Raw genomic sequence first — 26,585 nt, forward strand, 5'->3', positions numbered from 1 at the left:
CACATTTCTCAAAGCTCCACGAGTGTACATGGAAGTTCTGTGCATTTTATGATACGGGAATTGCACCTTTAAAAAAAAAAAAAAGCAATGTGAATACTGAACTCTGGTTGATGACACACACGCTGCAGGATTTGGGGGGCTGTGTTTTGTGGGTGGAGACAGAGGAGCAGATGGCCAAGCCTCTGACAAAGCAAGTATGGGCCCACTTGCACACCTGTAGAGTCTGGGCAGTGGGTCAGGTCAGGTGCCCGAGGACACTGGCACAGGTGCCAATCCCGAAGCCCCAGTCGTCTTGCAAAGTAGAAGGTTCTCGACATGGCTCTTGGCCTCACTCACGGGCCGATGCTCACCGGCCCCTTCTGTTCTCAGGCTCTGTTTTTCTTTCCAATAGTGACACTCAGGGCTCCACGGCCCTCGAGTTGTCAACGAACTCTATGCAGGGGCCCCCCACAGCCTCCACCCAGAACACCTCGTCCTCCCCAGCGCCATCTCAGCAAGGGAGGTGCCCTCCACTGGGCTGCTCAGACATGCTCTCCGACCCCCCTTCTCTGTCACCCCTCATGTGTCGTTGTACCAACTCCTATCTATACCCTGAGTCTCGGGTCCTCTGGTTTCCCAGCCCCCTGCTCTTCTTGCTTTGTCTTCCCACCAGGCTCCCTGCACCCCTATCTTGTCCTAGCCAATCCATTTCCCACACCCCTGTCGGAAGGAAGGTTCTAGCCTCCAGTCTGGTCCTTACTCAAGCGCCAACTCTACAGGCTCTTCCCTGACCGTGTCTGTAGCAACGCCTTCGAGGCTCTCCAGGACCTGCCAACCTCCAGGGTGCAGGTTCCTGCCCCAGCCAGCGGGTCACCTCTGCTGGAGCCCAGGGCCACCCACCACACGACTGCTGGCTGCGTCACCACTGCGGCTCTCAAACCCCATGCCTCCCCGGCACTGCGAGCCACGCAGGTGTTCGTGTGCTCGGCCTCAGGATGCCGGATCTTTGATCAAGCACAGAACGTGAGACTCCAGTGTCCCCCTTGCCGGCGACCAACCGGGGGGGCGGATGAGACCAGACGGGAAGTGCTCCCTTGCTCACGAGGAAGCCGGGAGAGTTCCTTCCCGGCTTCTGCACTTGGCAGGGCGAGGCGGAGGTGCTCTCGCCAAATCGCCATCAGAAGGGCACGACCCGCAGTATGAACGTCGGCCCAAACCCGTGCGACTTGAGTTCCCTCCAACGTGACCCACCCCGGAACTGCCTGTTGACCTTCTCACCAAGGTGCCGGACTCCTGGCTGTTTCACCCAGGCAAGTTGGGAGTTTTGAGCTGCAGGTGAAATCGCCCTCGCTCAATACGGATGAATGGGGAGAAATTCAAAGATCGCATCCTGAAATGTTGACATGAACTTAGAGCTTACCAGCTGGCGACGAGAAGGGCTCCAACCCCAACCTTACCACCTCCCAGAGGCCGCGGCTCCTAACACAGTGGCACAGTGGGGGGTAGGGTGGGGGGGGCAGGCCATAGGTGTGTTAACGTCTGAATTTTGAGGAGACACACATGTTCGGTCTGTAGGGGTCAGGGCTCCCTGGCAGCTGGCCCGGTTGCCCTGCTTGTTCGCCACCGACCCCTTCTGTGGCGCTCACCACTGTGACTCTGAGTGCTGACACTGGCCCAAAGTGGGAGCTCGGAAACTCTGGGAGGCAGGTGCCAACCCTAAGTGCAAGCTGTTTGGAGGCCCCGATCCCCCGGTGTCATCATGAATGTCACCCAGGGGCGGGCCACCGAGAGAGCAGATCCAGGTTTTTTCATTCTGGGGGCGAGGGACGGGACAGGCAGCATGGAGAGGCGAGACCGCGGGAATTTTTAAAATAACTGCATCCTTTAATGGCAGTAATACAATTATTGGATTAAGAGACCACAGGAGAAAGGGCAGGTGACATTTCTGGAAGACAGATAAGGAGTACAAAAAGGGAGCTGGGACAGTCATGCGATGATCATTGTAAAAATACAGTACGCTATATACATATTTGCACCATCAACTCTCAACTCTGAAGTAGTATTTACACTTTTGTTACAATCCTGGTTAGAGAACATTTTGTTTTTAAAAGCTTGGCCTGATGGCAAATGGAAATTTCGGGGGAATTCATAGTCCCATGAGGTTCTTAGGCTGAATATTCCGACAGGAGGGCTCCAGCGTCTATTTCATCCACAGATTTCGGTTTTAAAAAAGTATTTAATTTTGCTTTTACAAAAGAAAATTTTCAGAGGGAGGGGGAAAAAAAAAAAAACCCACAGCCACACTGTGTATTCTCATTTTCACAAACATCCAGGGCTGCGGCCCTTTGCTTCAAGGCCAACACGGGTGGCTGAAGAAAAATCTCACTAATGATTGTTTAAAAACAACAAAAACCAAAAAGACAAAGACAAACCAAACCAACCTGATCACGGCGCACTGACCTTGTGGGCTGCCTTCTCCCGCTCTAGCTTCCGGCCCCAAACTCAACGACTGTTTTTCTTCTTTTTCCGGGGAGAGGGGTTTGGTCTAAGAGCCTCACTCACCTCCCACCGCAAGGAGGTGGGAAGGGAAACCCTTTGGCTGGGTCAGCAGGTTTCCTCCTTATTAACAAGGAAGAGGTGGGGCCTTGAGCAAGGCGGGTGCGGTGATGGGATGAGAAAAAGGCAAGAGACAGCCACCACTGCTTCCACTCAAGTGGCCTCAGCCAGGGTCCTGGGGCAGGTGGGAGAGCCCAGTGCTGACGTGTCTGCTCCCATCCCCGCTCAGCCGGAGGAGGGGAGCAGGGTGCGGGTTTCTGGTTCCACACCCTCCACCTGCAAGCGGGGCTCCTGCTGTGCTCGCTCCGGGAGAGGGCCTGTAAGACCCCCCCCCCCGCCCTTTCCTCAAGCCCTCAAAATCCAACACTGTGACACGCCTCTGAACCCACATACTTGTCAGCTGGGAAGAAAACCAAACACGCCAAAACCACGGGCTCTTAAGTTAGACACGGTGCAAGGAGGTTCAAAGCAAGCAGGGAGTGGAAACACTTTGCCAAGAACGAACCACCTGGGGCTCCCTGTCGGCAGCCTTGGGGGAGCGGCCACGCCACGGATCCGTGAGCTATCCGAGGGGCTGGGGCCGGCACACTGGGTGCTCTGGCTCCTGAGGACCACGAAAGACCCCCAGCCTGAGGGGAGGAGGCGTAGCCGCGACGGGACGGGACAAGACAGGAGCTAATACTGACAGAAAACACGCGGTCTGCGGAGCCTGCCCCCTGGAGGCAGCTTTGGGGGCAGGCCGCCCCGCACCAGCCCTGCCGCCTCCAGGTCCATCTCTCACCCTGGAGTCTTCTGATGCGGGTGCGGGTCTGAGAACGAACTCTGGACGGACGGCGGCGGGGAGGCCGGTATGCGGATCCGCAGCAGACAGGAGCAGGCGGGACTCTGCTTCTCCCGGCCCAGGCAGCTTCCGAGGGCTCTCTGCCTTTCTCTCAAATCGTCTCCTTCCTTCGGTCCCTGAAGCAGGTGGTCAGGGCCTGCGCCCTGCACAAGGGATGAGGTTCTAGAAACGCCTGGACCTGCTTCCACACAGGGCCTGCTCGCAGTCTCGGCTTCATCTCTCCTCGCTCGCTGGGGACGAACGGCGTTCAGTGCCTCTGACACCTACAGTTCCCTTTGTTCTCAGGGGCGGGCAGGGGGCGGAGGAGGGGACAAGCTTCGCCCAGAAAACCCACCGGACACCCAGCCACCAGACTGGGCTCCGGCCTTCACAGAGTCCCTGATAACCGAGCCAGGCCAGAGGACGTGCCAGCTGGGGCCGGGGCCCAGGGGACTCGCACCTGGTTATGTGCAGGAGATTGTTTTCTTGGCAGGAGCCTGGGTGCCCCGCAGCACTGACCAGAACGGACTGAAAATGGTTATATACAATTTATACGTTGTAAAGAAAGTACTATTAAGAAAGAGAAAGAAAAAGAAAAAGAGAAAGCGAGCGACAGACAGACATGGAGAGAGGAAAAAAAATAAGGACAAAGAAAAAAAAACCACCCGAGCCCCCCCTCCCCCCAAATTTCCAACTCTGGTTGCTGCCCTTCAATATTGCCCTGGGCAGGGTGGGGTGCAGGGAGCACTTGACTCCAGCTTAACACTACTGGCAAAAGGGGGAGGCAGTGGGGTCAAAGCCTTTAAAAACATCTTTCAAGGACCCCGCGTCCTGCTCGCCCTCGCGAGCTGGGCTGTTGCCAGCAAATGGGCTCCCAGAGCCCGTCTTGGGCGTCTGTTTCACAGTCCCAAAGAGCGTGGGCACAGGCAGGTTGTGCACGCCAGGCTGGGGCGAGGCGCCCTCTGGTGGCGGGGCGCCCGGGGTGGCGGTGGGGGCCGCAGCGGCCTTGGGCCGGGGCCGGTTGTAGCTGTTGTATCTGTCCGTGGCCGTGGCAGCACCCCCATCCGCAGCGGGCTTCGCGGACTCCGGCTGTTCCAGGGCGGACTTGCGGATGAATGGGGGCTCCTTGGCCTTGGCGGCAGAGCTCCTGCCATTGCCCTCGGGGCCCTTGGGCTGGGCGCCCGCGTCGGCAGCCACCTCCGCGGTTTTGCCCCCGGCGTTGGGAGTCCTGGGGTCGTAGAGGCTGATGCCACTCAGCACACTGCTCTGCCCACTCCCACTGCCCTGGCCCAGCCCACCGGCAGCCAGCACTCGGGGGTCGTAGGGGGCAGTGGCTGGTGGGGAGGACTCCCCGCTGGGGCTGCCGGCTGGAGACGAAGCTTCAGTGGGACCAGACTTAGCAGCCCGGGAGGAGGCAGCAGAGTCTGCTGGTTTCTGGAGCCGAGGGTCAGTGGGTGCCTTCCGGACTCGGGGGTCACTGGGCTTATCGCTGGAGCCCGGGGCCGCTGAGGGGCCCGTGGCATTGACCGTCTTAAGGATGCGAGAAAGAAGCTCAAAGTCAGGCAGGTTGGAACCGGGTGCGCCGGGGTCTGTGGAGGCGCCCAGGCGCTGTCGGGGGTTAGGGGGCCCTGTGGCAGTGGCACGGTGCAGCCTGGGATCCAGGGTGGGCATGGACTGCAGGGCTGCAGGGACAGGGGGCACCGCGTCCTGCTTGGGGATGGGCAGAGGGATCAGGTCCTCGGGGTTCCAGAGCACGGTGCGGGCAAAGCTCGGCTTGCTCAGGGTCACATCTTTCTTGATGTGGCTGAACTGTTGCAGCTGTGACCGCGGGTCCCGCAGTGGGTGCCCTGGGAGAGGGTCCAGGGGAATGGTCATGGCCTTCTCCCGCAGGGCCCGCTCCCCTTCCTCCTCTTCCGTAGGGGGTGGTCCAGACCCCTTGGTGCCGCTGGGGCCTGCAGGGCTGGAATGAAGGCCGCCTTCAGGTTTGGGGGTGGGCAGGGAGCGAGCCAGCCGAGGGTCGGAGGGCCCTGTGTCTCCTGGGCCAGACCCGCTGGAAGCCTCGGCATGGCGGGTGAGTCTGGGGTCCCGGCTGAGGCGAGGGTCAGCCAGCCGGCCTCCTGTGGGGTGTCCTTTCTGGAGGCGGGGATCCCCCAGCCCGCTGTTGCTCAGGTCCCCGACGGAAGCCTGGGGTCTGCTAGACGTCTGCTGCCTCAGGGTCTTCAGGATGGAAGTGACGCTGCTCCCGCCCTCGTCCTCGTCACTGGAGTACCAGTTCCCAGTGTCACCTAAGAAAGAACAGAGAGAAGGAGGACCATGAGTGACCAGCGGCCACCACTCCTGGACCCCACAGCAGCCCTCCAGGTGAACGGCTCCTCTGCCTCTTACCTCTGAGAACCTCAGTTTCCCTTCCCTCCGCGGGCCGCCACAAACAGCCACTGAGCTCAGGTGAGCTGAGTGCCAGCACTGCTCTAAGTGCTGCCTTAGTAATCCTCACGACCACCCGGGAGGTGATGTCATTATCATGCCCATTTGACAGACCAGAAAGCAGTAGCGTGGACAGTGCCACGAGATGGGGGGCAGAGCGGGGACTGGGCTCAGAATCCTAGCCCAGGGCTCTGCCACCTAGTCCTCGCCCCCTGTGGACTGAGGTCCCAGCATGGCAGGCCCAGCCCTGGGTACATGGGAGCAGCTACCACGGACTCTGCTCTCACTGCGCTCAGGGCCCACAGACACTGGCCCGCAGGCCCCTTGCAACGTTACCACGTCCCGGGGAAGGGCAGTCACCGGCTGGGAAGAGACGGGGCCTGGTGGGCCTACTCAGAAACCTTCCAGGTAGGTGAAGCTGGAGCCACCAAGGGAGGGCACTCTCCGCTCTTCCCACTGTCCCCACCTGCTCCAAGGCTCCTACAAAAGCCATATGCAGCCTCCGGCTCCCAGTTCTAGACACCATTTGTCAGCCCCATTTCCTACTGGGCTGGATGCCATCAGTTCCGCGGTGTGGCACCCAGCGACCTGCCAGCTGTGACGGCTAATTATTACTGGTTTATGTCAGCGACTAGTTGTCATCTGCTGACTTCCTGAGAACGTGGTCTAGGGCAAGGGGAGCTGTGAGCATCAACTCTGAGCCTCTTCTGAAAGGGTGCAGAAGGGAAATCCTATCGGAAATCCTGCTGTCTCCTCCAGGGACCAGCCCACCTCCCTCCTCTATGGGATCAGGGTCTCTCCTGACCCCCAAGACACAAAGGGCAGCCCTGACTTCCAATTTTCTTGGGCACAGGCAATGCACAGCCCCAGCCTGGCTTCACGGCCCTGGGCAGGGGTCTTCCCTGGCCACAGGCTCCTTTCCGACACAAAACCCCACCTAGGCATCCCCCACCTCTCCACTGCACAGTGGCCCGGGGGGGCCTGTGCCTGTCAGGGGATGCCCCTGCCCCTGGGGAGGACACATGCCTTCCTCATTCTCCCGGTCCTGCTTGCTGCTCTCAGCCAGCCTCCTCGCTCTCTCCTCCTCCTCCTGCTGCTTCTGCTGGATCCTCAGGTACAGGGCCCTCTGGGCTGAGGGCAGGAAGTCGGGGACACCGGCGCCCGGCTTCGGCCGGCCTGGGGGCCCTCCCTCAGAGAAGCTGTCGGGCTCCAGAGGGTGCTCGGGGAAGAGGTGCTCCCCAGGCTCCCCCGGCAGCTCTTCGTAGTGCCCGTAGTCCTCTGTGGCAGGGAAGAACCGAGGGTTCATGTCGGGAAGGGCCTCGCGGCGCCAACGCCAACCCCCTGTGCGCCCCTCATTGGTGAACCACCCCCAATGGTGATGGGTGACGATGCGCAGCCCGCCCCTCTCCCCCACCGCCCCAGGACGGTCCCCACAGAAAGTCCAACAGCAAGGAACGGAGCAGCCAACGAGGGTGTCCCCACCCAGGATGCAGCCACTGAAAATGGGGTTCACAGCACAATTTAGTGATGCGGGCAAATGCTCATGAAGTGAAAACAGGACGGAACGTTACACAGATGTTTACAAAATGCAAAGAAAAGGCTGTGAAGACAGACAGGAAACAGTCCCTCTGGGGGTGAGATTCGGGATAGAGGATTCAGGATAGATTCTTCACTTCTGACCCCACGTGTTTCTGATCTCTTCTCATTACTGGCAACGAGCATTCACTTTGTGGTTTCTTTGTAATAATCAAGAAAAAACACCGCATCTCATAGTGAGCTTGTCTTACGAGCTCAACCACGGCAAACGAAGACTTATAAACAGAAGGAAATAACCAAACTGTGGCTACGGCCACAGGTCAAGCCGGAGGCTCCTTGCGGGTTCCTCCTCCTCCCTCCTTTCTGGGTCCCCGAACTCCACATACTGTTCCTAAGTGCACAGCTCCCACAGAGCGTCCAGGAAGCACAGGGCAGAAAGGTCTGCCTTCTCTTCTGAGAGCAGGCAGGTACCTGGCCTCAGCCACTGACCTCCACAAACTCCAGCCACAAGAGAGCCCAGGCAGGGGAGCCCTGTGTGGAGACTGTGTGCGCGTGTGCACGTGTGTGTGTGTGTTTGTGTGTGTGTGCGCGTGTGACAGACAGACAAGGTCTGCTCAGCACTGCCCCCTCCCAGGATGCTCTGCAGCGAGAAGTGTTCCATATTTGCACTGCGCGACTTGCCCACCACGATCCTATCCCCCCGAGCGTCTGAACATGGCCAATGCCGTAATCTAAGTTAAACTTAAAGGGTTCAAAGGATTTGTGAATATTTCATCCACGAAGCATATACAGCGGAAAGTGAAAGGTCACCTCCTTTTAGCCCCTGAACTTCGGGACACATGAATTTGGTGGCAAGCCTACACGTGAACTTGGTGGCAAGCCTATGCTGTGCGGCCCCCCAGCGCAGAGCTTGACGCGCCCCGGCAACAAAGGCCCCAGGACCCCCTGCACACAGCATGCGGCCCTGAGCAAACTCCTTGAAAGCTACACGACTGTGAACACAGGAGACGCCACCGAGCGACATGCTTTAAGAGGGTGGATTTCCTAATACGGGAATTAGAGCGAGTTACTCTAGAGACACCTGCTGTCACCAGCTTGCGCACGTGCCTTCCCTCCACACCCAGACCCTTTTCCACATACGTTACTACATGGATTTAAGAACAGAAGAGAGGGCCCTGGGAACCATAGCGCCCCCCTCCCCCCACCGCCTGCTTTCCTCGCTTCAGAACACGGCACTTCCCTCTCTGAAGCTCCTGCTCCTGGTGCTGACATCCCCCAGCCGCCGCAGCTCGCTGACCTCCCTGCCGCCCCTCCAGATCTCCACCCGGTGGTCAGATGGGCGCCTCTTGATTCACAGGGCGGCCAAAGCAGGGGTGCTCCCCACCCACCACAGCTTGGCTCTCTCCAGCAGGACTCCTGGCACCGGGACAGCCTGAGCCTCCAGCCAGGGACCCGGCCGCACCAGCTCCTTCCCGCCTTATAGCACGTGTCGGAGGCGGCCCACTGGCCCCCCAGGCACTACCTGCACGCCATGAAGCCCAGCCCTGCCACTTCCTGCCCCGTCGCCACCACCTCTGCCCAGAAGACTCCACAGCAGCCCAGAAGCTTCCCTGACTCCACTGTAGCTCCTACCTGCCACCCTCGAATGCCTCTGCCTGCACCCTAGCGTTCTCCCCATGAGGCCACCTCGTCTGAGTCTCATGCAGGGACTTGGATCCCCCAACTTCCCTCGCCAAGCTACATGGCTGCTCTGCACCTGGGCCTCCTCCCCTCCTCAGAGGCCTCTGCCGACTGTCCCCACGCTGTCCCCACCTACTGACGCTCCCAACCTGTCTGGCCCCACCCTCTAACACAAACACCTGCCCGACTTTCTCGAGGAACCATCGATGCTGAAATGAGCTTCTGGCTTGTGGTCTGGTTCCCTCAACTACAGTATGGCTGAGGCAAGGACCACGGCCGCCCTGTGGCAGCAGCGGGCGCACCCCTGCCCCCGGAAGGCCGCGGCACAGCCAGCCGACCCCTCTGCCTGGCAGGCATGAGTCGTTACCAACACATGCTCGTGTTTAAGCAAGGAAGGAAAGATGGAAGGAAGACGGTCAGTCACGGAGACAGAACAAGCAGAGGCGCAGGGCCAACACCAGCAGCCCCAAGCCCAGAACCGTCTGGAAGGAGGCCACTCTGGAGAGGGTGCCTCCGCCTCAGAGCCCAAAGCCCTCCACACCCGTCCCTGATTTCCCACGGTCCCGATTCCCGGTGCACCCAGCAAAATGTGTAAAACGTTAAATAAATTACAGCGGTAAGATCACAAGACTCCTTTCAACCCAACAGGTAGTGAACCCCCCGTCACTGAAAACGTGCAAGCACTCATGGGACAGAGATGGAGTTGGATTCATGCTCTGAAAGACTCAGACGGAAGCAAAATCCCAGGTCTTCCCCACTACGTCCCCAGTGGCCATCGCGGCGGCCCCCCAGCCCGGCCCGCGCACCTGCATCCCCGAGGAGTCCCGGCTCCATCTCCACGCCCTCCTGCTGCTGGTAGAAGTTCTCATAGAAGTTCTGGGATGGCGGGATGGGGGGCATCATTCCAGAATGTGGAGAGTCTCCAGGACCATAGGGCATCATTGGGGGGCCACCGGGTCCCATGGGCGGGCCAGGGTTCATGCCAGGGCCCATCGGCATGTCGGGGTGCATGTCGGGGTGCATGTCCGGGTGCATGTCGGGGTGCATGTCGGGATGCATGTCGGGATGCATTGGGCCCCCCATGGGCCCCGGGGGTCCCATATTGGGCCCAGGGCCCATTGGCCCTGGGGGTCCTCCGGGTCCAGGGAACCTAGGAGGAAGAAATGATGCTCGTGAGAGGGACTGTGGAGCAAGAATGGTGGCCACACTAGCCAGGAGACACAGAGGCGTCCACACAGCTGGTCACAGAGGGCTCCAGACCAGGCTCATGGTGACAGGTCCCCGGCATAAGGGAGCCTGGTTGAGGCCAGAGCCACCCCCAAGCCTGACTCTGGGGGTGTGGGGACCCAGGGCACTCACCTCACGCCCAGCTTCTCAGCCAGCTGGCCCGTGGGCCGCACCACGATCTCAAACAAGGAGGGGATCTTCTTGTTGTACATGTCCTGCTGCAGCTGCTGGGGGGACAGCGGCTCGTGCACCGGCATGGGCATCTGGGGGGGCCCAGGGGGTGGGGGCGGGGGCGGAGGTGGGGGCGGGGGACCGCCCTGCATGGGCCTGCCATTGGGAGAGGTGGGGGCCGGGGGGCCGGGGGGCCGAGGGGGGGTGGGCAGGAGCCCCACGCCCGGGGGCGGCTTGGGCAGGGGGTTGATGCCCTGCTTCTTCAGTTCCTCCACTTCCTTCTCGTCCTCGGCGCCTGCTTCTGCGTCGTCAGCCAACATCTGCGGGTGAGAACAAAGAGACATAGGATATGTGCCTCCCGCGCGGGGAGCGAAAACCCCAAAACACGAGGACCCTGTAGCCCTCACAAGCATAAAGACAAGGAGCACAAAGCCTCTTTGGCATAAGAATCATTGTCCCACGCCACTGTCCGACCTGCTCTGTGACCCTCTGGCAACTGGGGTGGGGGGGGCGCCGCTCCTATTCGCAGCAAAACACACGGAACACAAAAGGTACTAGCTTTCCCTTCTGAAAAATTCAGTGGCATTAAATACAGACATGAGATTATACAACCATCACCTGTACCAGTTCCGAACCTTCCCGTCACCCCAAAAGGCCCCGTACCCATTAGCCGTCACTCCCCCTCCCCACCTCCAGCCCCCCACAACCACTCATCTGCTTGTCATCTCCGTGACCTGCCTGCTCCGGACAGTTCACACAACCAGACTCACGCCCTATGGCCTCTGGTAACTGGCTTCTTTCACCGGGCACGCCCCGCTGGGTTTATCCACGCTGTAGCATGTTGTCACCTATTTCATGGCTAACATGCCATTGTGCTGTTGGAATCCTACGGGCCTCTCATCACACTTGTAATCAGACCCCGAATCCCTACCCTGAGCCACAGGGCCTGACAGCAGGGCTGGGTGTCTGGGAGGACAGGGCCACACCCCTCGGCTTCACTTGCTTCTGCGGCGCCTGGGGCTCCTTGGCCCTGAAGACCCAGCCCCGTGCCAGTCCCGGGGACAGCTGAGCTCTCTCCCCTGCGGTACCCGGGCTGGAGCCAGCTTTCTTCCTGAGTGTCTGTCTTTCCCTCTATTCCTTTTTCTTTCTTTCTTTTTTTTTTTTTTTTAAAGATTTTAGTTATTTATTTGACAGAGAGAGAGACACAGAAAGAGAGGGAACTTAAGAGGGGGAGTGGGAGAGAGAGAAGCAGGCTTCTAGCTGAGCCGGGAGCCGGATGTGGGGCTCAATCCTGGAATCATGACCCTAGGCGAGGCAGATGCATAATGACTGAGCCACCCAGGCACCCCTTTCCTTCTATTCTTAACGGTGGCTCTGTGTCCCCCAATGGTGGGGTCTCTTACTCAAGGTCAACTCAATGTGACTGTCCTGATGTCCTGCATTCACAGCTGGACCACCACCAGCACCCTTCACAGCACTGCCCGAGCTCTGTAAGCCTGTATGTGTAGCTGTCCCCCGCTGACTCTGGGCTCGCCCTGTGGCTGTCAATTCTGCAAAGGCAGCGCAAATCTGTGCCTGGGGGCCAGCACAGAACCTGGGACAGGGGAGATGAGCTACTGGAGCAGAATGTCTCACCAATTAGGACCCTGTGCAGAAAAGTTCACACGGCAGTCTTAGCTGCTTTCCTTGGAAGGTCTGCTTGCAACCTTGGTCTGGGGCTGGTGTCTAGACACCTAGATTTCAGGGGGAGGGGTCCCCTAACACTCCCTAACTAATAAGAGGTGCTCACTGTGCCTAAAGTGTTTACATGGACAATGTGCTTGCCGCTGAAACACACCCTGTCCTCTGGGATTCTGAGATTTTGGCACACGCCAGGCAGAGGCAACACCCTGGGCATTGACCAAGCCCCAACCATGCACCCTCATTCGAGAACATTCTTCAAGTGCTGTCACAACCTGAGGGTTAAGCATGGCCCTTGTGACTACACGGGGTGAGGACTCTTGTAAGATGGTGCCTGGTTTTTCCAGCCTCTGCCCGTGGTGGCTACCTGCTTGGTCCTGGGTCATCTTGGGGACCTGAGCACAGACACCTCAGTGCATCCTAACACGGAGCTTAGAGATGGCCCATTCCTAGCTAGTGTCTCAGCGTCGGCCCTACCCAAGACCACCCCCTGCTCCTTCATCTGGGGCCGGCGGGAGTGTGGGTGGTGGAAGCAGGGCCTCCAGGAGGCCGTCAAGTGCTCCAAGCTTCTCTCTCTCCTCACTGTCAGAAGCGGTACCTGTGCCCAGAGACAGAAGGGTCCAGGGGTGCTAGGATATTCGGACAATCGATCAACGGGAACTTTTTGTCCCTTGGAGCCCTGCTGATTCCAGGTGCGGTCCAAGTGGGAACCAGAACCACATTTAACACACGCCTAGAGCAGCGCGAAGACAGCGTGTTGCTCTCAGCGGGGAGCCAGGCGGCGCAGACCCCGCAGGTCTCACGGCCCCCCCATTCTGCCTGCTTCCTGCCCAGTGAGGTGGCCCCTCAGCCCCTTCTGGGTCCTGACCCGAGCGTGCAGCTGCTGCTGGCTCAGCGTCCCTTGCTCCGCAAATGCTCCTCCTCCCTCTTCCTGTCACTTGGCCAGGGGTCACCTGCTCACAGAGCCTGCGTAAGTCAGCTTATTGGAGTGCCTCTGGGCTCCCTGCTCATTCCCACCAGCGCCCTAATCCTAGTGTGTAATCGGGATCCGCCCCAGGACTGGATTCATCTCCTAGCCGCTGTGTCCCCAGAGCCCAGGCCAGAGCCCGGCAGGAGCCTGGCACCGCCACACCCTTGCTGGACCAGCGAGCAAGGAAAGCTAAGAGCCGCATCTCCCTCTGCGTTCCCCGGACTCCAGAGCGGAGGATGGCAGAGGTGAGGGGGTCGTGCCGTCTGGGGGTACAAAGTCAAAGCTTTAAAGCTTCAGCTGGCCTGGCTCCGCTATTTGGTGTGCTTCTCAAGGGGAAGGGATCTCCCCTGCATACTGCCTCGCCTCGGCCTCCCCCTCTCCAGCCCCGAGGTCCCGCCTACCCTCAAGCTTCAGTCAGACCCATCTACCTGCAGGGCTGCAGGTATCCGCTCTGCCCCATGGCGCTTCAGTCCCTGTGCCTTCTCCCCCTCTACCGGCCACGAGTGGGGTTCTTATGAAGGATGGCCCCTCTACCCCCCGAGCCCCAAGCCAGGATCAGGGTTCCTCTCCCACACACTGTTCCGGAGCTATTGCCTGGACCACCCGAATGGCCCACCTGCCCTCTGGCCGGGACTCCGCCCCCCCCCCCCCACCAGTCTCTAGTCTCCTCACCAACAGCGCAAACCAACACCAACATGGCCACACGTCTGCCGCTCGAGATCCTTCCTTCAATGGCAACTCGATGCCCTCAGACAGCAGGCAAAACCTGACAAGGTTACACCTCATTCAACAGGAACAACTTTGACCACAACTTCCTCCCCTGCTGTGGACGGGCCGCAGGCTCTGGCCACCAAAAGGGCCACACTCCCCTTGCCTCCCACGCTCGCACCCAGCAGGCCCCGCTCCATCCCCCCTCCCAGCGCCTCGCTGCTGCCCTCCTCCTTCAGGGCCCTCCTGACCCCTGCCTCTGGAGAGCAGGCTTCTCTGCACCACCTACCAGCTGGAACGTCCCTTTCTCCTCTCGACCAACCAACGGCTCTGGGGAGCAAGGCTACGGTGGCGTCTCCGCTACTGTCTGCCACCACACACTGGGCGTTTAATGAATTCACGATTAACACGAGGAGCTGGAGCTTTGGCCCACCGGCCGCTCTAGGTAGGGGCGCTGCTGCTCCCCAGTGAGCGGGCCTCCCCGAGCTCTTACCTCCTTGGGCCCTGGACACACTCGGGCCTTCGGCTTCTCGGCAAACAGGGCTCCAGCTCTGCCCACACAGCCTGCGGGCCAGCTGGACCACACAACCCCAACCCCAACCCCAGGACTTCGCTTCCCTCGTCCCTCACTCAGGCCTCAGCCCAGGACCCGACTGGCTCCCCATGTTCACCTCCTTACCTAGCATCTCTCACCCTGCGCCACGCGTGTTGCTGCGAAAGCAAGGACTGACCCGCATTTGAGGCCAAGACAGTGACACGTGAAACATATTAAAACAATGTTCCCGCCAGAAAAGCTGAACCCAAACTGTCTGTGCAGCCCTTGCCCAGAGACGTGGAGAGGGGCATGTCTGTTCCAGACCTCCCGTGCGTCTGTTTCCGGGTCTCTCCGCCTCGAGGACAGGGGCACCCAGGACCCTCTTATCAGACGAGACAACCAGGGCCCACCTCTACCAGGATGGATCCTGACTGATGCCAAAACTTTCTAAAAGTCAACAGCAACCTCTCAGAAGAAAAGGACAGTCATGCCTGCAGACATGCAAAGGCACGTGAGCCAAGGCTCATCAGGCCAAAGTAATCTGCTCATGTTAGCTGGCTAAAAATCCCAAGTTTCTGCCCTAAACTGGAAACCAGACAAATCTGCTCCACTGGTAACCAGACAAACTTAGATCATCCGGTAGCACCGGGCAGCTCAGTCGGGTAAGCATCAGCTTTCGGCTCAGGTCATGATCCCGGGGGCCCTGGGATTGAGCCCCACACCCGGCTCACTGCTCAGTGGGGAGCCTGCTTCTCCCTCTGCCCCTCCCCCTGCTCATGCTCTCTCTCTCTCTCAAATAAATTAAGTCTTCAAAGACAAAACGAAACAAAATCTTACATCATCCATATAACAGAGTACTACTCAGCAACAAACAGCTATAAACTATTCTCAACAATGTGAATTCCACACGCATTATGGCAAATGAAACCAGATTCACAAAATTACATACACACGTGTTTTTAAAAGCTACGTACTATATAAACCTACTCACAGAACATTCTTGAAAATGCAAATTATAGGGACAGAAAACGGGTTAGTGGTTACCAAAGGCTGGAGAATGGGGACACACTGACTCTATAGGGGCACAGAGTTTTGGGGGTGATGGCGTGAATTTCCTCTACCTAGGTGCCGGGGTGGCTGTGTTTGTCAGATCTCACAGACCTTCACACTAAATGGGGAATTTTACCGGGTACAAACCATACCCTGACAAACCGAACTATAAAAAAGTGAAGCAGAAGGAAAGATTTAAGAGTAAAGAACCGAAGAGCATCTGGGTGGTTCAGGGGTTAAGCGTCTGGCTTCGGCTCAGGTCAGGATCCCATGGTTCTGGGATCGAGTCCTACATCAGGCTTCCAAGGGAGCCTGCTTCTCCCTCTGCCTCTGTCTCTGTTTCTCATGAATAAATAAAATCTTAAAAACAAAAACAAAACAAAACAAAAAGAGTAAAGAACCAAAATGCGTGCAACTTACTCTCAGGGTTCAAGGGAAAAAAAATACGCACATGCATGTATAAAATAAAATGGAATCAAGTGACAAAGCAAATGAGGCAAAACATTGCTAACAGATGACTCCGGGTGGGGAAGCAAGCACGTTTCCAAACCTGGAATGGACGGCTGGAAACGGATGTGTCTGCACAGACAGAAATGTCTCTGCGAAGTGGGAAAACAGAGCTGAAGAAAGGAAGGAAGGAAGGAAGGAAGAACACAGACTTTCCGGGAGAGGGTGGCCGAGGCCCAGGTGTGATTGGCACCACAGCCTGTACCCGGGGGCCACCCTGGAGCCCCAGGCCCCAGCCCTGGTGACGAGCTGCAGCACGAGGGCTGACCGGATGCTTCATCGGGGTTAACCTAGGTCCTTCTCAGAACGTGCCCTCCGTCTCACTTTCTGACCCCTGAGATGCAGTTCAGGTATGGATTTCTCCAGGTTCAAAAATCCTTTTCCACCTACTGAGCCGTGCTTTTAGATTGGGGAGGATACTGATGCTTCCGAAAGGTTCCGAAAGGTTTGTAATTGGAAGCTGAAATGTGCGATCCTGGCTTTCTTTGGGTTTTTTGAGGGCAGCTAGAGCTGGACTGTCAAGGTGGTGGTCACTGGCCACGTGTGGCTACTGATACTCGAAACGTAGCCGGTCCAAACCGACACAGGCTCTAAGTAGAAAATAAGCACCAAATTCCAAAAACATGGTAGCAAAAATAATAGTAATAATAATAATACAAAATGTTTTACTAACTTTTCGTTATTACTTGCTGAAACAAAACTTTAAACACAAACATACCAATGAAATAAGATACCTTGCCTGAATTCAATTTCCTTGATTTCTTCCTACTTTAACCAAGCTTAAATCACATACATGGCTTGGTTGCGTTACTACTTGGACAGCACTGGTCTGGAACGCCAACTGAACGTCCAGCAGGGGGCAGTGCTGAGCCAGCGACTGTTCGGCTCTCCACGTGAGAAGGGAAACCATGACCTTCCCCACTCCTTACCCTGTCAGATCAGCAGGCTCTCGATAGGAATACTGGATAGGAAACCCTATTCCTAGGGTACCAAGCTCTCCAGAGGGCCTGGTAAGAGGAGAATTTTTCCCACGGCACTGCCCGTGAACAGTGTACCTTCTTTTGCTCTGCCTCTGCGAGGCTTCTCCCCGAACCCCGTGCCACCACTGAAACAGGGCAGTCACTGATGGACTGCCTCGCGTGCCCCTCAAAGCCTCCATCCTTGCCATTCTCAAAAGCCCAGCCAATCCCCTCAAATCTTCTGTGCACTGGAAGGCAGAAAGCCTTCATCTGGAAGGACCCACATTCTCTCTCTCTCTCTCTCTCCCCCTGCTTGTATGTTAGGAACCCGAGGACAAGAACCTGGGGCCCCTGGAGGCCTCACGACTCTTCAGGGAGAACCACCAACACCAGGATGGGTTTCCAGCTGACTGGGGAGGAAGGCCTCATGCCAGACCACAGAGGCCTCTCCCTCCTGAGAACCTCTAATCTCCCTGAAATAGAATCCTTAAGCCCCGGAAGCCCCAGGAGGAAACGTCTGACATTTCCATCAAAATACAACCCACCCAAATCTCATCCTCCTTCCCGCGCATCAAGGGCTCTCTAAAAGATAACTTACAGTCCATGTCTGCAGGCAACACTCCTGTTATGCAGAACCCCACTCCCCTGTCCCCCCACCCAGCAAACTGCCCTGGCGGGAGTAAAGACACATGCGCGAGGACCTCAATTCTCCCCACAGAAAAAAATGCACCCCTGCACCCTCCATAAAAGCAGCCTAGCTCCCGATCAAGGCAGGTAGGACATCTGGTCACGGAACAGAAGCCAGGGGGACAGACAGGCGGGCCGGCCAGGTCAGTGGCAGGCGTGCCCCCCTGGCTCCCTTGGAGGCAGCTGTATGGCCCCAGGCTCCCTGCCAACCTCTGACATTACCTTGTCCAAGAGCTCTCTGGTCTCCTCCGTCAGGGGGTCATGGGAGAACATGCAGTCATCACCATTAATGCAGTTCCCAGTCGTGTGGTACAACTTACAGGGAAAATCACGTTCACGGCGCGTTAAGGCAAAAGCATTGGCTCCTGGAACCCACCCGAGGGCAGAATCCAACCCCCTTTGTTTTGGAGATGAAGAAAAGAAACCCACAGAGTTAAAGTGACCAGCTCAGGGTTGTACAGCAGGTTGGCGGCAGACTCGGGTTGAGACCCTGGTTCTCGAGACTCCTGCTCTGGAGAGCTTCCCGCCCCACCACACCAGCCTTGGGGCCTGTTGTCTACGGATCCTCACTGGGCAGGAATGACGAAGGTCAATGATTTGCCCAAAGCTGCACAGCCTACTGGAAAAACCTCCGGAAGGTAACAGACAAGGGTACGGCCAGTCTCGAGAGTCTGTGTACAAAAACCATGAAACGTGTGTGTGTCCACTTCCTCATCTGCAGGACGTGGACAGCGGCTCCACCACAAGACAGATGTGGAGTTTCAATGAGACTGAGACACGCCGGAAGGTTGGCCCGGCTCTGGCACATGGAGCGGGCACGCGAGGCGAAGGTGAGCTGCCATCGGCAGTGAGGAGGGAAGAGGTGTGAGCCCTGCATCCCGTGAGAGGTGACTGCCAAAGGATATCGTGCATGTAGGGGCAGTTCTCGGCCCTGGCACAGAACCCGGTGATGTAAAACTTGCACAGTTCTCGCTTCTTTGGTAGCTCGATGTCGTGGCTGAAATTACAGTGATCTCCCTGCAAGAGAAGCATGAAAAAGGTAAGCCCGGCAGCCCTTGCCGAAGCCCACCTGCGACGGGAGGCTGAAGCCTGGAGGGACCAACGACAGAGACGAATCCCCACACAGGGAAGGGCGGGCTCACTGACATGGCTTCCCACCAACTGGAAAATTCTGACGCGGCGCGTGCTCCCTTCTCTCATGCCCACGACCCCACTCCTCCGGGCTCCACTGCACTGCCCCTCAGCAAGCACCTCTACTTATTCTTCCCCTTCTCCCGCTTCGCACCTACTCACTATTTTTCCTGATTTGCTGCATGGTGGCCAGTATCCAGCACCACGCTTCTTCCTTCCTAACACAACCTTCATTTTGTTTGGGAAGAATGTATCCAGCCGAAAAGGTATATTCCCCGGCCCCCCTGGAAGTCCTGGCCAATGAAACGCAGGCCAAAATCCCCAAGGGAGGACAATGCTGCCTCAATTAAAAGAAATCCCTCTAGGGGGCATCTGGGTGGCTCAGTGGGTTGGAGCCTCTGCCTTCAGCTCGGGTCATGATCCCAGGGTCCTGGGATTGAGCCCGGCATCGGGCTCTCTGCTCAGCAGGGAGCCTGCTTCCTCCTCTCTCTCTGCCTGCCTCTCTGCCTACTTCTGATCTCTGTCTGCCAAATAAATAAAATCTTAAAAAAAAAGAAAAAAAAAGAAATCCCTCTAGCCATCTTTCCTCTTAGCCCTCAGATGGGACAGCCAGAGGCACAGCAGCCACTGTAGAACCACGAGGACAAAAGCCACATGCTCAAAGACGGTGGACATTCTTAAAGTAGGAAGCCCCCCAGAGTGCCAGTGACCAGGGCACCAACCTCCTTCAGCGGGATAACGTCTGAGTGTTTACGCTAGGGGAGCTCAGTCTGCCATCATCCACAGTCAGACACACTCAGGACACACACCCAGGCGGACAAAATACGGAAACCGTTCTGTATAGCGGGTTCCCCTTACTCCCCAGAGCGGCTACTCATTTTTCTGCAGATCTACTACAAGCTTCTAGAACACGAACTGAGACCATAACGAGGAGCATCTTATAGACACATACATTGTCTCAAATACGTATTTTTTTCTACGGCCTATACCCGGGTGCAGTGCTCCGTGGGCATGTGTGTGCCCGGATCTGCCCATCGCCATCGTCCGTGAACAAAAAGCTGGCTGGCTGAACTCATACCAGGTTACGGCCTCAGAACTCTGGTCATCGGCCCAGCTTCTGGTGTTGACCTCTGCTGTGAAATTCAAGGCTGGCCTGATTCCCCTACCTCCTCTTCTATCTTAATACTTCCCTCTCCAACGTTAAAGTTCAATAATTAACCAAGACATATTATGTCTTTGGTACCAGTATCGACCTTAATACATTTGAGGCCATTTGGACTGGCTTAAAATTCTGACCTTCCAAACCAACCAAAAACAAAAACATCAAAATACCGCCCAGAGAACGGAGTCTCGCTAGTCCGTCACTTCCACCCTTACCCGACTGCTGCCTCCCGTTACGGTGGCCTCGAGAACATTCCCAGAGGCATGAGCATCCTCTGTGGGGCTGCTGCCCTGCCCCAGCACACGGGTACTTTAACTGGCCCCTTACCCACGTACACCGCCCCTCCACGAAGTATTTGCAGATGACTTTGCCTTTCTTGTCAGACTGCTGGTGAGGCTTGTCATGGTCACTTCTCCGATAGCTCCCGCCACCATCCTGTTAGGGACACAGAGTGTGAACGTAAAGGAGGCTGAGAAGGAGGAGTAGGGGGGTGGGGGATGGCGATGCAGACTGGGAGAGACGGGGTCTGAGGGACTGACAGGAACAGAAGGTGGCCGACAGGGATGAGCACTCCCTCGACAGAAGCGTCTTCAAGGAACAGGAGCAGCGACCAGCAGGTCACGTCCAACACCAAGGCGGAGTGGGATCTGAGCCCGAGGCATGGAGCGCCGGCGCTCAGACGGGGAAAGCTCTCGCTCCCCAGAGGCGGTGTGCCCGTCTTCCTGTACAACTACCAGGCTCCCCGGACGGGTGACCAGCAGCGCGGCCCCTGCCCCCCGTGAGCCGGGTAGTACCCATCAGCCCGCGCGGAACAGCTGATGGGAGCGGGACAGGATCGGCCTCAGAGGTCAACTCATCAGAGAAAAAAAAAAAAAAAACAAAATCCAAGAAGGGGCTTTGGCTAAGCATACTAGATCCGAATGAAGGGTCAACTCACGCCCATGTCCTCGTCATAGAAATCGTCGTCATCGTTCATTCCGCCCTTGTTCATTCCTCCTCGGCTGCCACCTCGACCACGACCCCGGCCCATCCCTTTCCCTCGACCTCGGGAACCCCGGCCACGGCCTCGACTTAAGCCTGCAGAGGACAGAGATGCCATTCACCGGCTGCTTCTCTCCAGGACCCAAATCCAGCAGCCGCCGGAAGGTGCCCCTCGGGTCGGCGCCACCTGGGCCCCTGCCCACCTCGTCCTCGGCCATCCTTGGACCGGCGGTACTGGTTCAGCTCCTTGGAATACTCATCATAGTCCTCTTCTCCCATCGGCTCCTCACTTTCTGCATACTGGATTCCCGGAAGGAGAGAAGGCAAATGTCGTGCGGCGACCAATTAGCCCTGTCCCTAACTGTACTCTCTGCCCCCACACGCCTTTTGGTCCATGCAGGTCAACAGGAGACTCAGATGGGCAGGTGAGCGACCCGGGGCCGCCCGCCTCTGCCCCCGCTTCACAGGCCACAGCCACAGCGGGGGTGAGGGGTTCTAATGCTCTCCCGGGTAGTCTTCGCTCCGAAGGACTCCCAGTTCCTGGGGCAAACCCGACAGGGGGCCTCCTACACAAGGGACAGCTGTGCGGCTGTAACAAAGGGCAGGCTCACTAGGGACTGGCACGGAAAGGTCTCAGGCGGGGACAGAACGATGAGAGTGGAAGCTATGCGCGTGCGTATGTGGGGGGCGAGCATAAGCAAGCACCCGACTGCAAAGGCCTAAAACTTTTCTAGAAGACACTCGGGAAACTTGTTTCTGGGAATGGGAGATGTTTTCACAGCTTTGGTACCTTCTCAATTTGGAACCGTATGATTTCCTTTATCCAAAATAAGAAACGAACGTCAAAACACACAGCCCTGGTGTGAAACACTCTCCTTCCGCCAGTCATAGTCTTACAGGCTCTCCCCACCAGCCCCCCCACTGTCCCCCAGGAGCTGGAGGACAGCTTACTTCCATCTCCTCTTCATAGAAATCTTCTTCGTCCTCCGGGTGGTCTCCCACGGAGCCTCTGCCCCTCCCGCGGCTGCCTCTGCCCATGCCTCGGCCTCGAGACCCTCCGCGGCTGCCTCGACCCCGGTAGCCCCTGCCACGGCCTCGGCTGCCTGCAGAGTGATTCAGTCAGTGAGCGCCCCGAGAGGGAGCAGATGCCACCAGCGAGAGAGACGTCAGCCCATTTTCTGCCCGAGGTCAGTCATCTCCTCCTCAAGTCTTCCTAGCAGCTCGAGGCAGCTGGTCCCATCGCCCCCCTGCCTTCCCCACGTGCCCTCAGAGGGCCTCAGCATCCTGGGTGCGCGCCTGCCACACTGTCACAGGGGCACCTGTCCACTGAGAGCTGCACTCACTGTCCAGTACTGTGGCCTCAGCCACATGTGGCTACGGAGCCCCTAAAACATAACCAGACTAAGACATGCTGTAAGAGGGGACCACACATTGGATCTATAGCACTTAGTTGAAAAAAAAAAGAGAGGGTGCTCAGTCGGTTAAGCCTCTGCCTTCAGCTCAGGTCATGATCCCAGAATCCTGGGATCGAGCCCTATATCAGGCTCCCTGTTCAGCGGGAAGTCCGCTTCTCCCTCTGCTTCTTGCTCCCCCTGCTTATGCGCGCGCTCTCTCTTTGCACTGTCGAATAAATAAAAGCTTTAAAAAAAAGAAAAGAACAAGAGAGGCAGCTCTTTATGCTCACAGGTCCTGGCCCCGTACTTTAATAAAACCCCCTCTTTGCAATAACAACAACAACAAAAAAGACAACAAAGAGTGAGAGAATATGAAATACCACATCTGTTTGAATAATGTGTTAAAATAAGACTTCAAATGTATTAGAAAGATAAAATATACTGTTAAAATTAATGTTTCCTTTTACTTTTTAAGTTTTTTCCCCTTTTTACATGTTTAACTTAACTACTAGAAAATTCTAAATTATGTGGAGGCTTGCATTAAGTTTTCTATTGGACAACACTGGTCTAGAATCTCCCCAAAGAACAGGACTTGTCCAGGGAGGTGTCCAGGAAAGACTGACCAAGAACGATTAAATGAACAGCCACTCAACAATGAGCAGGACCTTAGGCAGGGCTAAGAAGCACTGAGCTAGAAGATCCTGTGAGCCCTCCTCCCTCGTGGGTTGCAAAACCTTGCGGGCAGGAGATGGTGCTAAGAGGCCCTCCCCCACCATCCTCCTAACTGCCACAGGTTCAAGGTTCAGAGGTGTGGCAGTCCCACCTTGCGGTGTGATAGGAGCTGGGAAGCTGGGGGAGGAGGCTGGGGCAGCCAGCTGTCAGTTATCCTGGCCCAGATCTGACAAAAGCTGTCCCTTGGCTCTCTCTCCTCCCAGCTGACCAGGAAGCAGGATGAAGAAAACAGCCTTGGGCCACGCGGGCTTCTTCCCACCTCCCACCAGCCTGGCTCCATCCCAAGCTCCAGCCCAGCACTGGGGCGCCTTCCCCAGGTGGCTGGCTCCAACGCCCCCAGCCCTGCGTGTGCGGCTCCTGCCGCACTCCGACTCCTCTCAGCACCGAATGACGCCCGTCTCTCCTCCCACACTCCAGGCCTGGCCAAGCGGGTCCAACCTGCTCCACGCTGCATCGCCCCAGCCCCCCACCCTGTCTGCTCCCATGCCCCACGATGGCCACAGGGCCTCACCTCGGCCCCGGCTGCTGCCCTCCTTGGAGCGCCGGTATTGGTTCAGTTCTTTGGTGAAGTCGTCATAGTCCTCCTTGCCCAGGTCCTCCTCCTCGTCACCCTCGTACTCCCCGTACTGCTCGTTCTCGTAGTCCTCGTACAGGCCGTAGCCTTTGCTGTCCAGCTTGGAGTAGGCCTTCTTGGGCAGGGACGTGCTGTGCGACGGGGGGTACTGCTGGTGGGACTGATGGGGAGAAGGGGTGAGCCGGCCCCGGGGCCCTGAGTCCAAACTGCCAAGGTCCCCGCTGTCCCCTAAACTGACCCATCCGTCTGGGTGTTTCTGCCACAGGCAAGACGCAGCCCCCAGCCACTTGGGGGGTACTATGTCCCACCTGAGTGAGAGCTAGGCATTGGACCCACATGTTTCTGTGCTTCAGAAAAGGCCACGGCTTGTAAGAAAATAGAGACACATAGACCCCATGATAAAAACTGGCGAGGGAAGAGAAGCGGGTATTTCCTAGGGATACAGAGCAATCTCATTTGGGGGGGAGGCCTGGTAGGCAACAGGGGTGCCTTTTTTTTTTTTTTTTTTAAAGTATTCTCTACACCCAATGTGGGGCTCAAACTTAATCCTGAGATCAAGAGTTCCATGCTCTGGAGTGCCTGGGTGGCTCAGTCAGTTAAGTGTCTGCCTTTGGTTCAGGTCGTGATCTCAGGGTCCCGGGATCCAGCCCCATACCCCATTCCCTGTTCAGCAGGGAACCTGCTTCTCCTTCTCCCTCTGCCCCTCTCCCTGCTCATGCTTGGGCTTGCTCTCTGTCTGATAAATAAATAAAATCTTAAAAAAAAGTTGCAAGCTCCACCAACTGAGCCAGCCAGGCCCTCCAAGAGGGGTGCTTCTTGGTCAAAATTTTCTTGGGGCCTTAGAATTCAAGTAATGACCTACTTGACACCCAAACTAGAACACCATTCTGAATGATGCTTTCCAAAGTGTGCTAGTGCCAAGAGATACAGATGAAGTTAGACACGCAGACACACACACACACACACACACACAAAGGGAAGGCACCAAGACCGCCTTCAGTAGGTAAATGGATAAAACCAGCTGTGGTCCATCCAGACAGTGGAGGATTATTCAGCAGTTAAAAGAAACAAGCCCATGAGCCATGGGGCTATGAAAAGACCTGGGCAAACCACGAATCCATACTGGTAAGTAAGAGAAACCTGTCTGAAGAAATTAAAAGCTGTGACGAGTCCGGCTATCTGACATTCTGGAAAAACCAAAACCACAGAGACAGAAAAAGGTTGCTGGTGGCTTAGAGGCTCGGGAAGGAGAGGGGAAGTAAAGCACAGGGGATTTTTAGAGAATTGAAACTCTTATATGATGATCTATGACAACTGCATAATGTCAAGCCTTTGTCAAAAACCAAAGAACTGCAAAACACAGAGAGGAAACCTTAATGTAAGCCACGGGCTCTGATTCCTAACAACACGTGGAGACCGTCTCAGCAATTACAACAAAGGTACCATACTAACACAGTCAGAGCAGAAACCAGCTGGGGTGGGTAGGGCACTATCCACTCAGGGTTCTAGAAACCTGAAACTGTTCTTCGGGTGCGTGGGTGGCTCAGTCGGTTAAGCACTGGACCCCTGCTTTCAGCTCAGGTCATGGTCTCAGAGTTGTGGGATCAAGACCCTACTGGGCTCCACAGGGAGTCTGCATTGAGGGACTCTCTCTCCCTCTCCCTGCCACTCACTCTCTCTCAATTTAAGTCGGAAAAAAATAAACAAAACTGCTCTTAAAAAAAATAAAAGACGATTAATTTCTAAAACTCCACACTCATTACGAAAAAAAATGAGAAAACACAAAACATAGATATGCAGACACTGGTGACGACGTTAGCAGATCTTAAAATGCCTCAACCCCACCAGAGTGCCTAGCCGGCCCAGTTGGCAGCACACGACACTTTTGATCTCGGGGTTATGAGATCAAGCCCCATGCTGGATATAGAGGGGACTTAAAATCTTAAAAAAAAAAAAAAAAAAGCCTCAGCCCCTAGTTATCAATCGAAGCTGTGCTGTGTTCTGCATTCCTTGTCTTGGTCAGGTTTAACGTCTGAGTCCCTGTTAGCAGATCAACGTCAGCGGCAGCACTGTACGGAAATTACCCGTTAGGATGGACGATGGGATACTTAGGGCACGTTTTAGAGCTACTAGCTTTAAAAGCATTTTTCATGAAAACCTGAAAATCTATGTTGATTTCTCTTCTCAGAGATTTTGCTGGGGGTGGGGGCAAACAGCCCACAAACCAAATACTTTAACCGCGTGTCTAAGCTCAGGGTTACGACAGCATAAACGTCTGACTTCTGCCTCCGCAGCATTTGAGATCATTTACTCCTGTAAAACCATTCCATTCTCTAGCTGATTTTCCAGGAAAGGTCATTTCTGAACAGGGGCAAACAGCCGTACCAGGGATAAACCAGCAGGTCTCTTGGGACAGGGACATCCTGAGTCCTGCCTGGGCCATGGGAGGAAGGGTCTTAAGAGCATGGCCAATGGAAATCGGCCACTGCCGGGGCTCGAACCCCTGCTCCTGCGCTACAGGGCTGCGACCTGGCTGGTTTCCTAGCTCTGTTTCCTCACCTGTACGATGGGGATAAAAACAGGATCTCATCTTGCAGGCTTAAAATCCATATAAAGTGCCATGCAAGAGTGCTCAGCACACAGCAAGTGCTTGGCAAACACGGGCCTGGCCCCCACTCCCAGCTCCACGGGGGCCCCCGAGCAGCAGTTACTCACCGGCGCGTACGGGGGGCTGTACTCTCGGTACTTGCGGTGCCCCTTCTCGCTAGGACTGAAATCCGAGTCATCTGAGAAGTCCGAGAAGTCATCGCTGGAAGAAGCGTGGCGCTGCGGTGACAGGGAAAGTGAGCTCAGTGACTGCCGCGGGCCGGCCCGCTGGCAGAGTGAGCCTGGGGACAAACCCTGCTGGAATGTGCCAAAGGGCTCTGCGCTCTAGAGAAACACCTCACCTGGGGGCATTGAGTGGCAGCAGAGCGTGAACTACCAACTCTTTAAGGGGAAAAAAAAAGCTCTTTATCCAATTTGGGGAAGGAATAAATGGCACCATTAAGAGTGGCCTCTGGCCTACGAGACCAGCGCGGCCCTGGGGGCTCTCAGCCAGGCCCGGTGCCATATAGCCTGGC

The 26,585-nt window shown here is 56.6% G+C and overlaps 1 protein-coding gene across 4 annotated transcripts in view; it reads right to left on the reverse strand.

Annotated features, from left to right (window-relative positions):
* Positions 1 to 1,845: 1,845 nt before the first annotated feature.
* Positions 1,846 to 26,585, reverse strand: part of ZC3H4 (zinc finger CCCH-type containing 4) — a 43,460-nt gene continuing 18,720 nt past the window's right edge. For all 4 annotated transcript variants that reach the window (XM_080828178.1, XM_080828179.1, XM_080828180.1 and 1 more), the window contains 12 exons: positions 26,179 to 26,289; positions 23,401 to 23,623; positions 21,715 to 21,866; positions 20,967 to 21,063; positions 20,720 to 20,859; positions 20,110 to 20,217; positions 18,395 to 18,506; positions 17,712 to 17,821; positions 10,355 to 10,713; positions 9,802 to 10,145; positions 6,806 to 7,057; positions 1,846 to 5,640 (listed from right to left, as the gene is read on the reverse strand). In XM_080828178.1, the coding sequence (XP_080684304.1) occupies positions 4,121 to 5,640; positions 6,806 to 7,057; positions 9,802 to 10,145; positions 10,355 to 10,713; positions 17,712 to 17,821; positions 18,395 to 18,506; positions 20,110 to 20,217; positions 20,720 to 20,859; positions 20,967 to 21,063; positions 21,715 to 21,866; positions 23,401 to 23,623; positions 26,179 to 26,289 (3,528 nt within the window). In that variant the 3' untranslated portion in view covers positions 1,846 to 4,120. The remainder of the gene's footprint in view (positions 5,641 to 6,805; positions 7,058 to 9,801; positions 10,146 to 10,354; positions 10,714 to 17,711; positions 17,822 to 18,394; positions 18,507 to 20,109; positions 20,218 to 20,719; positions 20,860 to 20,966; positions 21,064 to 21,714; positions 21,867 to 23,400; positions 23,624 to 26,178; positions 26,290 to 26,585) is intronic.

Source organism: Martes martes, assembly GCF_963455335.1.
Source record: "Martes martes genome assembly, chromosome: 17".
Lineage (NCBI taxonomy): Eukaryota > Metazoa > Chordata > Mammalia > Carnivora > Mustelidae > Martes > Martes martes.